Source organism: Jaculus jaculus, chromosome 1 (genome assembly GCF_020740685.1).
Source record: "Jaculus jaculus isolate mJacJac1 chromosome 1, mJacJac1.mat.Y.cur, whole genome shotgun sequence".
NCBI classification, from domain to species: Eukaryota; Metazoa; Chordata; class Mammalia; order Rodentia; family Dipodidae; genus Jaculus; species Jaculus jaculus.
This window is the reverse complement of record NC_059102.1, coordinates 4,778,253-4,790,454: the sequence shown is the minus strand read 5'-3', so window position 1 is coordinate 4,790,454 and position 12,202 is coordinate 4,778,253. Positions and strand designations below refer to the sequence as shown.

Here is a 12,202-nt window from a genome sequence, read left to right as displayed (position 1 = left end):
AATTACTTGTAGAATTACTCCAGAAGCACAGAAAAGTGGAGGAGGTAGGAGGAATATTTGAAGAGATATTGAACAAATATTTTCAAAAATTAATGAAAGACAAAAAGTACAAAGCCAAGAAACTCAAAGAAGTCTCAGAAGGATAAATTGCATGCACACACATGCATGCACACACACTCTGACATGCACTAGTCAAGCCACTAAATAAAACAATTGGGAAGCCAAAAATAACAAAGGAAATAATCGTTACAACCCCGGAAGCAAAGGTGAGAATCACCAGAAGCTTCTTATGTACTTTCAAAGCCAAAACATAATAGTGAAACCTTAAAATTACAGAAAGGGGCATAGGAGACTTTTGAGAAGATAGAAGCAAAACTGCTTTCAGAAAGAAAGCAAACAAAATCATTTTCAAACAAACAGAAACTGAGAAAGTTTATTGTCTCATTACATGACAAAAATATAAAACAAAATTATTCAAATAGGAGACAGTATCATACCAGATGAGAAGGTGCCTCTGTACAATGTTACAGAGCTTCAAGACTCATGGCAAATATTATGCTAAATTTCAAATACATTAAACTTTACCATAAATTAAAAGAATAATTCAGTATATAAAGTAGCAATAGTAAGAATGTATCATAAATATATGATATATGTAGAAAAATGCATGGTAACTACATAAATAATAAGAAGAGGGACTGAGGAGATGGCTAAGATATTAAAGGAACTTGCTTTCAAAGCCTAATGGCTCAGGTTCAATTCCTCACTACCCACATAAAGCCAGATGCGCAAAGTGGTACATGCATCTGGAGTTTGTTTGCAGTGGCAAGAGACATTGGTGTGCCCATTCTCTCTCTTTCTCTCTCTCCACATAGAAATTTAAAACCCTCATTTAAATTGACCCCCCCATCTGATTTGAATAATTTTACATAATGTGAATAAGATTTCAAATTTATCATCATTGGATTAGTATCTGAGTTTTACAAATATCATTCAAAGATTGAATCCAATCCTTCTCTGCCAGAGTTCCACATCTCTTTTGTGTCACTTACCATTGATCAATCCATACCACTCACCCAGCTTCTCCCAAGAAGTGTTCTCTTTGTAGGGCTTCTCTGTCCATTAGCACTTCACTAGCTATGCAAGTGAATCTCCAGCCAGGCGAGATGTACTCACTGATGCAATAGTGACACATTGGCTACAGGGGGAACCCACGGCTTGATGCTGGGATATGAGGCCTGATCAGTTAGACCAAATTCATGCCTGGTACTGAGAACCAAGTCAGAAGCTTATGGCTTGGAAGTTCATAGACCCTAGAGAGAAGCTTCCACTGTTCTTTGGCTAAATGAAAAGGATATGGAAATTAAAAAAAAAAAAAAAAAAAAAAGCCTTACACAAAGCCAGGTGTGGTGGCGCACATCTTTAATCCCAGCACTTAGGAGGCAGAGGTAGGAGGATCACTGAGAGTTCAAGGTCAACCTGAGACTGCATAGTGAATTCCAGGTCACCCTGGGCTAGAGTGAGACCCTACCTTGAAAAACAAGACAAACAAACAAAAAAGGCTTACACACACACACACACACACACCCTTTAATCTATGCTTCTCTCACTCTTGATTAGAGAACTTGCATTTTATTTTATTTATTTTTAAGCAGATAGAGATGGATAGAGGAAAGATAGAGAGAATGGTCATATCAGGGCCTCTGGCCATGGCAAACAAACTCCAGATACATGCACCTCTTTGAGCATTCAGCTTTACATGTGTACTAACCTAGGCCATTAGGCTTTGCAGGCAAGTGTCTTAACCACTAAGACATCTCTCCAGCATGAGAACTTGCTTTTTTTGCAATTGGCAGTGGATAACAGGGAGCCCCAAAATCCATCAGGATGATAAAAAGAGAAAGACAATTTTCTAGCCCTGGGCGAGTCATTTTTTAAAAATATTTTTATTTATTGGCTAGGAGAGAGGGTGAGGGAATAGGCATGCCAGGGCTTCCTGCTGCTGCAAACAAATCCCAGGGGCATCAGCTACCTTGTGCATCTGGGTTTAAAAAGATACTGGGGCATCAAACCTGGGATGCAGGTTGTGCAAACAAGTGCTTTTGACTGCTGAGCAATCTCTTCAGCCCCTATAGGAGTCATCTCTGTCACCACCTCGTAGGATCCAGGAGGCATCGCAGAGGAGGAGCTAGACCAAACATGAGTGCTGCTCTCACGTCGAGCCAGAGAACCTTCTCCAGGTTGCATGGTGGTTGACACAGGAGGTCCAAAACTCATCAAAGTGTAAAGTAAGAGCTCAACAGTAAGGGAGATGTGTGACATGCCCTCCAAGGCTCTGGGGACATTGTCGAAGAGGGGACGGAAGGAACATAAGAGCCTCAGGGTGGGAAGATGCGTTGTGGGGCATTGCCCTTCCACAGGGACTGACAGGCAAACAAGACCCCAAGGTGATCACCAGTTATCCCGCTGCAGAAGCCCTCAGGGGGCTGGGATGGAAGAAAGGGGACAAATGAGGAATACCCAGTGGGACAGTGACCACTTTCCAGTATGTTCATATACTGACGTTCTCCAAGTCAATTATGGATAAAATAGAAGTTTGCTGTTGTCTCATCATTAAAATTCATTAATGTGAATAATTGGAGCTGGCTCAGCGAGTAACATGCGTATTGTGCAAGCATGAGGACCAGAGATCAGATGCCCAGAACCCACATGAGATGTTGGTTATGGGAGTATGTACTGGGGAAGCGAACTCAGAAAATCTCAGGGGCTCACTGACTAGTCTGCCTAGCCAAACCAGTGAGCCTTAGGCTCATGTGAGAGACTCTGTGTCAAAGAATAAGATGAGTAGCAATTAGAAAGACACCTGATGACTACCTCTGGTCTCCAAATGTAGGCACAGCCATATGCATGCATACCCTTTACACACACATGAGCACGCATGCACACCACATACACGTGCAAAAATAGAAAAGAACAACAATAAGAGGTGTTGCTAGGAAGTGTCCGTATTTCCATCTGTTCTGATCTCTCCTTGCTGACTCATCCAGTCTTTCCAACCCCTCTGGTGAAAAAGAAGAGGGTAGTGTGGAGATTCAAACCAAGTCTGTCTGAATGAGAAGACACTTTAGAAATGGTGGCTGAGAACAATGACTTCGTAGCCAAATGTTCATTGAATTCTCACTCTGCTTAACAAGCCAACAGAAAATGGGATGGTCCCGGGGCTCACAATGGCTCTGTGGCTGGCACGGTGGCGCTGAAAATAGCCTCTCTCTCACAGGGCCACCTCCCAGAACCACATTCAGAGTGCACAGGGGAGCGGGAGGAGGTGGCTGCTGGCCACGTCAATGGTCAAACAGCTTACAGTCTAGTCTCCTGCCTTCCCAGAGAAAGCACTTGTTCTTAGAGAATAAAACCCTCATTTAAATTGACTTCACCATCTGTTTTGAATAATTTTACATAATGTGAATAAGCTTTCGAATTTATCATCTTAGATTAGTACCTGAGTTTTACAAATATGATTCAAAAAAATTGAAGTGAGTCCTTGTCCACCACCATCATATGGCTTTTTGTTGCTGTTGTTCTGTTTTGTTTATCCAGGTAGCTCAGGCTGACCTGGGATTAACTATGTAGTCTCAGGGTGGCCTCGAACTCACAGCGATCCTCCTACCTCTGCCTCCCAAGTGCTGGGATTAAAGGCGTGCACCACCATGGCCAGCACATAGCTCTTTTTATACATAAGAGAAACTGAGGTAGGGACTTGATTGTGTGCATTGTGCATCCTTTGTGCATTTAAGGAAGAAGTGAGGCAGACAATCAGGACTGGGGGCCTGAGGTGTACTGACAGCTACTTCTGCTAGGATGGTGGTTTGAGAGGAAGGTAAAATCAAGGCTGCGGGCATCTTAGAAGTCACCAGCAGATGGACTTCAGTCCCATAGACTGTGTTAGTCATGCCACCACACATTGGTCAGTCAGGGTGGCCATCTCTTCTGGTGACCCTGAAGAAAAACCCCCTTCTGCAGGCCACACTGCTTCCTCCACTTATGGCCACACACATAGCCTTGCTTGTGGTTACTGTTGCCAGGGCTAACCCTGCATGGTGCATCCAGACCTGGTCTCTCGTACCTGCAATGATGTGGGCTTATGCATGTTGTGGATTGCCTCTGATATATGATGTGAGGGGAAGATGTCTGGACAAGGAGAAGGCGGTGACAATTAGCAAGCCTTCCATTTCCAATTTCTTGACTCTTTGGTCTTGCTTCGTGTATGTGACAGGCTTTAGCTGAGCTATGACAATGTTTACAGGTGGGTGAAAGGGGATGGGGTGTCCCTGCACAGAGCTGTGATGTGTGCAGGTGGGCAAAATGGAGTGCAGGGTGCCCCTTTCCTAACCTCCTGTTCTGGAGCACCAGCCTGTGATAATAATCTTACAACTTCAGACTCCATTGCATGTGTCTATACTTCCCCATTGTGAATTAATGCATGCATCAATCGTGACGGAATCCATGTTCTTAGTGACACGACCTAACACCCTAACCATGTCAAATCCCATATACCATAAATATCTGCACATTTATGCTGTCTTTGATCAACTTACTTAATAGTCATGACTATTGATTTTATTTTATCCTTCTCAGATTTTGATGTACAATATAGCATTAAAAAGATAACAAAAAAAAGAGTGTGGCTTCCTGAAGGACCAGAATCTCCTTTGTTCCTGGATTTACTAACATATTTACACCAACTCCATAAACAAACCCAGGCTGAAGCTACTGGTGCCCAGACCAGCTTGGAAAGAGGGAGCCAGTCTCCCTCTTTTCTTGTTCATGAGGATTTTTTCCTGATTCCAATCGGCACATACTTGGAAAGTGTGCTCACAGGAGACTTTTAATTTATTGACGTTTTGCCCTACCGTACGTTCCCAGCTCCCACTTGGCGTAATGGACGGAGCAGATGTTTGACACGGCAGCACCTCTTCATAACTCCACTCTTCAGAAACAGGTTTACAAGTACTTACTCGCATGGGCTCCCATTCAGCACAGGAAACTGAGGTCATCGTGAAACATGAGGCCCAGGCAGGAGCCTGAACTCATGTGTTGTGCAGCTGGGCCTCCATCTTCTGGGCACGTTAGCAATTTATGAAGCGGCCATAATTTCCAGCTTATGGACAAAGAAATAAAAGTGTTGACACCATTACTGTAACATCTGCGAGGGGGAAATACTGGCCAATGTCTGCATGCACCAACAGCAACTTACAGTATAAATTCTTGTGTGCTTAATTGTCTTTGCTATCAGAGGTAACGGCCTCTCCCACAAACGCTTTTTCCCAGTTTCACATTAACTAGGAAGATGAAGAAGATGTCACACCAGAGCCACGGCTCCCCGATATTCCCTGCATCTGCAAGCTCCGATACAAGAGCTGCTTCTCAGACCTCACCTGCCCCAGCTGGGCTCAGGCTGGCTGGACAGAGCACACAAAAGGCATGACTGAGCGGAGTCCACAGTGATTCCAGGCAAAGGCTCCAAGCAGGTTTTTGTCAGCAGTGAGGGATTACAGGAGAATCCTGCTCCCCACCCCAACTCAATGTTGTCAGTAGCGAGTGTTGGTTGATGTGTGTGCTGATGCTGGGAGATACCCTGGAAGGTTCTGGCATCTCATTCATGGATGAAGACTTGGCTTAGCTTGCTAAGACAATGAGCACATGTCCTCCCTCAGTCTGCAGAGAAAAGTCCCGAGAGCCGAGGTTTTCCATTCACAATGGGCTGAGGGTGACCTTGGCACCCAAAGCATCCTCTGGGAGTCAGCTCCTTTTCCCTGTCTGTCCTGTGAGCCCAGCGTGACCATCAGGAGGACAGTCAACAGTGTGTGTGGCTTATGGGTCTATCACAGAGTGGGACAGGTACATAGCACCAAACTTGTGCAGCATGAGGGGGTGCGCGCGCACGTACGCACGTTGTGGGGAAGGGCATAGGAAGCCCCATTTTAGCTTTCCAGATAACATTTTGCCTGGCCTGTGAGTCTCATACCCCCCAGGCTCTTGATTTTAAAACCAAACCTGGCTTTGCACAATTATATGCTGGAAGGTGAAATCCTCAAAGAAGGATCGAAGTGTCATCTTCGCTGGGCAAACCACATGCCCAGGGCTGCTCCGCCAGTGTCCTCTGGCTCCTGCTTCTGTACCTGGCCCGCCCTCCAGCCAGTACTGAGTGCTTTAGGAGCAGGTGACTTTGGGGCTTTGCAAGGACATCAAAACCACCACAAGGGCCCCAGAGATAGGCAGTGGAAAACTGTTTCCATAGTATGTTTTCCAGAAGTCCTCAATAAGGATGTCTGAGAGTCATTGCAAAGACCCTCTCATGCTGATTTGGAAACTACTCTGTGATCCCAGAAGCCAACTGTGGGCTCTTAGTCCCCTGAAGCCAGTTCCAGCAGACTCGTCGGCCTCAAAGCTCAGACGTCTAGGGAGGCCAGGACCAGGGGCCTCAGTGATAATGTGGGAATGCTGTGTGTTTTTCATGGGCAAGTCTTCTGCTCCTCCAAAAGCTTATAGAGAGAGGCATCATCCACATGTGATCATCATTGCTGCCAGGCTAACCAGAAGGCAATACTAGGAAGCTAGGCTTGTCCTCTAAGGCCCAGGGTGAGCCTTGCACAGCGCAAGGCAAATGGCCTTCTGATACTTGGACCTGTCTGACAGAAAGGACATGAGACGACAGTGACTCACTTCCAGAATGACATTTGGACCCATGCCGAGGAAGGTCCTGACAGTCCGCCTGGAGCTTGGCTTTCTTCTGCCCAGTACAGCAAATTCAGGGCAAATAATTAACGTCTGTGCTTTCTGAAGTGCCACAGAACTAGAAGTAGGAGGTAAAAGTTCTGAAACCTTCCATGAGGTTGTGTTGCCATGGAAACCCTTTCCTTGGAATTCTCATACTTATCCCCAGACACCAAGCAGCAGAAGGCATTCCAAGCCGAACATGGAAGGATCTTTCAACCATAGCAGATGGTGGGAAACCAAAGGAAGCTGAGGCCCCTTAGAAGGTGACAGCGGGCACAAAACTAGTCACAGTGTCGCTTTGCTCTGGAGCCGGTGGTGGGTCTCAGACCTCGCACATCTGTCGCTGAGTATGTCAGTCAGGTGCTCAGGCCCCTGCTTTAGCTCAGAGTATGCGGTTCTGTGTGTGCATCAGTGTTGGAACTGGACTGACTCCCGGCTCCTCCTGCGGCTCTCAGCTGAGCACACTGGGCATGCTGTGTCCACTCTGGGCTTCTGAATGGTTGGTCTTGACTGGATTTGGAACCACCCAGGAGACGTACCTCTGTCCATGTCTTTGAGGACACTTCCAGAAAGCTTTAAATGAGGATAGAAGACCCACCCTGTATGTGTTAGTATCCTACATTGAGTAAAAAGAAGAAGGTAAAATGAGCACCAGCATTTCTCTCTTTCTCTCTCTGTCTCTCTCCTTCCCTCCCTCCCTCCCTCTCTCTCTCTCTCTCTCTCTCTCTCTCTCTCTATCCTTCTTCATTACAGAATGCAATGTGACCAGCCTCCTCATGCACCTGCAACCAGGCCTTCCCTGTCAAGATGGACCGTGTTCCTCAGCCATGAGTCTAAAGAAGTTCTGCCAATCACAGCAACAACAACAAAAAATAAATAAATAAAAATAAAAATAAATGCAACTTCCGTCTTAGTGCTGGATTACAAGAGGAAGCTTTGGTACTGGCTCTTCCTGACCCAACAATTTTACCTTGAAGACTTCATGGTGCTTCAGTAAAAGGGATAGGGAAGGTCTGGCTAATCACAGGCTGTTTGGTGATTTTATCTGATACTGTAAGAAGCTATTAAAAGCTACTAAAATGGTCCATGATGTCGGTGTGGCGTACCCTACCTGCAGACAGAAGGGTAAACTGTGATACCACTGTCTTTGCTCTTATGTCAGAGAGAGAAGTCTATTGTAACTCCCTTTAGCTAGTTTCATAAGAAAACAGCATTACTAAACCTCTCATCAACATTAATTAATTCCCAACAATCCTGTGAGGGATATAGATACCAAACAAAATAATTTGAGGCCATTCAGTCTTGGTAACCAGCTTGAGAGAGGATTGGAAAGATGCCTACTGCTTTCCTACCAATGAGGAGCCAGAGGTTCAGCAAAGCCCAATGGCAGTGAACCACAAAGACAGAACATAGGTCCTATTCATCCTGTCCCAAGTCTTTGGCTCTGCCCCTGGTTGAACATCCACTCTATTGAGAGAAACAGCCAGCTCTCAGCTGTCTGGTTTATTGCTAAAAGAAGCCTACAGACTTGAACTTGAACCTTGGTCCTACCTGGTTTAGGAGAAGTGTCACTTGGCAAGAATGAACTACAGTGTCGGAAGGAGGTGAGCACATGTGTCAAGCCTTGAAGAAATCCCCTGGATTCGTGAAAGTGCAGGATACAGCCTTCACACTGCCTTGAGTGTATCCCCTTCTTCAAGTAAGTGTGCCCCCAACTCATGGGGTAACCTTCTATGTGTAAGCAGAGTTTTAAAGTCTAACCTCAATGCAAGGTTGGGAAAGACCCACCTTGGGGAGAGGAAGGCAGAGTTTAAAGGAAAGAAGAACAGACCCCAAATTTCTATGTGCCTGAATATACTAATTTGAGTATATTTCCCTTGAATTTAAAGATATCTTACATTGTGGTCATACCTGACTGTGTAATAAGTGTCTTGGACTATTTGAATTTTGTTTCTGAGGTTTCAAGGTATAACTAGTTCACTCATATTTGGGAACAAAGCATTTGCATTTTAAAATCAATTTGTAAATATAGCCTGCTGCAAAGCGATTTAGAATTCCGGCCCCTGCACTCGATGCTGGGCTAAAACACTGACGTCTGCCAGGAGCAACGTGTTGAGAGCAGTTTAAAGCTGGAGACTGTTTTTCTTTCTGTCTTAGAAGACAGTGAAGGATGGTTTTAAGCAAAATTCCCAGGAATATCATTTGGGGCAAGACAATTGAATGCTTAATGAAGTCTACTTCTGAGCCTACTATTTTGACTGTTTTCTCGCCTCCACGTCTGACTCCTGGAGTTGCTGGAGAAGGGTGGTGTGGCAGTGTAGCATTGGCATCCTGAGGTATATCCTGGGCACATGCCGTCATGGCCCCACCAGGTGCTAAGCACAAAGGGAGCCTTCTGTAGTCTGCAGTGGGGTGGCACACGTCCCACTACCAAACGCACTTCTGGACTGCAAAGAATGGCACCCACCAACACAGCCCCTGCCGCTGTCTAAGAAACCCCTCCCCCCGCCACCCAGGCACAGCCGAGGAAGGCTCACAGAAGGAGGGACCCTCTCTGGAGCTGGGAAGTGTGTTTCTATGAAACTGCGCAGTCACCAGGTGAAAGCTGACCTTCCTGCTATTAAACTGGGTTGGGGATAGTCCTGTGCACTCAGGCAGTGAGCCAACATTCTGCACGGAGGAGGAGGAAAACTAGGTGGTAAGGGACCTAAACCCAGGAAAGCAAGGGTGAGGGTGGGGACAGGAGGCCCTATTCAGCACACCTTTCCCTCCCCATTGAATCTTTCTTTACTGGAACCTTTTAAGTTTGTGGGCCATTACTGGTTAGGGACAGACAGGTGGGTCTGCTAAACGAGTGGCACACTACCTGTCTGGAAAGCTTGCTGGCTCCTGAGGATGGGGGTGGTCGGAGGGAATGGTTTCCTGTCTATGGCTGCCCAGAGGCTCCAACTTTACCAGCACCGCTGGGCATCATTTGGTCCTTAAGCAACCTACTGACATGGGTGCATCCTTCAGGGGAAAGTTTTTGGATGTTTTTATTTTCATAAGGAACCCCGAAGTGCAGAGAGAACCAAGGGGGTAGGAAAGGTTTCTCCCTGAAAACTCTCAGTGATGCCTTCTTTTTCTGACCTAGTGGGTTTCACAGGTTTTTGCCCATGTCCATTTCCTGGGTAATGCCACCAAAGGTGTGTGTGTCCATCTCCAGCTCCCGGGTAATGCCACCAAAGATTTGTGTGTCCATCTCCAGCACCCGGGTAATACCTACAAAGGTGTGTGTGTCCATCTCCAGCACCCGGGTAATGCCACCAAAGATGTGTGTGTGTCCATCTCCAGCACCCGGGTAATGCCACCAAAGATGTGTGTGTCCATCTCCAGCTCCCGGGTAATACCTCCAAAGGTGTGTGTGTCCATCTCCAGCACCCGGGTAATACCACCAAAGGTGTGGGTGTCCATCTCCAGCTCCTGGGTAATGCCACCAATGGTGTGGGTGTCTATCTCCAGCACCCGGGTAATGCCACCAAAGGTGTGGGTGTCCATCTCCAGTACCCGGGTAATGCCACCAAAGGTGTGGGTGTCCATCTCCAGCTCCTGGGTAATGCCACCAAAGGTGTGGGTGTCCATCTCCAGTACCCGGGTAATGCCACCAAAGGTGTGGGTGTCCATCTCCAGTATCCGGGTAATGCCACCAAAGGTGTGGGTATCCATCTCCAGCTCCCTTGTAATGCCACCAACGGTGTGGGTGTCCATTTCCAGCTCCCGGATAATGCCACCAAAGGTGAGTGTGTCCATCTCCAGCACCCGGGTAATACCACCGAAGGTGTGGGTATCCATCTCCAGCTCCCTTGTAATGCCACCAAAGGTGTGGGTGTCCATCTCCAGCACCCGGGTAATACCTCCAAAGGTGTGGGTATCCATCTCCAGCTCCCTTGTAATACCACCAAAGGTGTGGGTGTCCATCTCCAGCACCTGGGTAATGCCTCTAAAGGTGTGGGTGTCCATCTCCAGCTCCCTTGTAATACCACCAAAGGTGTGGGTGTCCATCTCCAGCTCCCGGGTAATGCCACCAAAGGTGTGTGTGTCCATCTCCAGCTCCTGGGTAATGCCACCAAAGGTGTGTGTGTCCATCTCCAGCTCCCGGGTAATGCCACCAAAGGTGTGGGTATCCATCTCCAGCTCCCTTGTAATGCCACCAACGGTGTGGGTGTCCATTTCCAGCTCCCGGATAATGCCACCAAAGGTGAGTGTGTCCATCTCCAGCACCCGGGTAATACCACCGAAGGTGTGGGTATCCATCTCCAGCTCCCTTGTAATGCCACCAAAGGTGTGGGTGTCCATCTCCAGCACCCGGGTAATACCTCCAAAGGTGTGGGTATCCATCTCCAGCTCCCTTGTAATACCACCAAAGGTGTGGGTGTCCATCTCCAGCACCTGGGTAATGCCTCTAAAGGTGTGGGTGTCCATCTCCAGCTCCCTTGTAATACCACCAAAGGTGTGGGTGTCCATCTCCAGCTCCCGGGTAATGCCACCAAAGGTGTGTGTGTCCATCTCCAGCTCCTGGGTAATGCCACCAAAGGTGTGGGTGTCCATCTCCATCACCCGGGTAATGCCACCAAAGGTGTGTGTGTCCATCTCCAGCTCCCGGGTAATGCCACCAAAGGTGTGTGTGTCCATCTCCAGCTCCCGGGTAATGCCACCAAAGGTGTGGGTGTCCATCTCCAGCGTCTCCTGCCATGGCTCTCTCAGGTGAGACTGCTCTGTGAAGCTGCCATGGCCATTCTGACATGCAGACCTAGTCCTTCCATCCCCAGGGTCTCTCCACATTTAAAAGGTATTTCCTAAGTACAAAATGTTTTAATCATGCTATATTTTAGGATCAAGCTGTTAAGTATGTGTGGCAGCATGCAGGGGTGTCTGGCCTGCTCCTCAACTCTGGCCCAGTTCCCTCAAGGAACTGATAAATGTAAAAACCGTGCCTTATATTTTTACAGCTGTTCAAGTTTTCCCATTTGGTTCTTATAGCTGTGGAGGTAGGCTAGACTCAGACTGTTCTTCCTGTTTCTCAGGTAAGGACCGAAAGGGTAAGCGTCATAGGCCATGATAAGCACTAACACTCAGACGCTCCAGGTGCCCATTCAGCTTGGCTCATCCTCTGTCCCCCAACACATGTCACCCCCCATCTTTTATCAGGAGCATGGTATCTCCCACTGTCATGGATTTTCTTAGCAAGGAACCTGCCAGAAGGGGGTGCCAATGACCAATGTCCCTTAGCGCCGTAAGCACTGGCATCCGTTGACCTCTGTCCTTGGAGCTCTTCCTACTCCTCACATAGATTTGCACTGGTGCCAGACACTGCCTCTCAACACACGTGCGGGGTTTTATGTTTGTGCACAGGTGTGTATTTTATGTTTTTGTGTGTACATGTGTG

The 12,202-nt window shown here is 47.2% G+C and overlaps 1 protein-coding gene across 1 annotated transcript; it reads right to left on the bottom strand.

Moving 5' to 3' along the window:
* Positions 1-2,378: 2,378 nt before the first annotated feature.
* LOC123456622 (buccalin-like) lies at positions 2,379-11,490 on the bottom strand. Its single transcript, XM_045140164.1, has 2 exons — positions 10,114-11,490; positions 2,379-2,486 (listed from the first exon to the last, which is right to left on the bottom strand). The coding sequence occupies exons 1-2, from the start codon at positions 11,488-11,490 to the stop codon at positions 2,379-2,381; spliced, it is 1,485 nt and encodes a 494-aa protein (XP_044996099.1).
* Positions 11,491-12,202: the final 712 nt, after the last annotated feature.

Coding starts and splice junctions, on each gene's coding strand:
- LOC123456622 (XM_045140164.1), bottom strand. CDS start 11,490: ATGGACACCCACACCTTTGGTGGCATTACCCGGGAGCTGGAGATGGAC. Junction 2,487..10,113: donor TCTTTGGTGGCATTACCCGG/GTGCTGGAGATG, acceptor CTTCCATCCCAG/CCCCCTGAGGGCTTCTGCAG.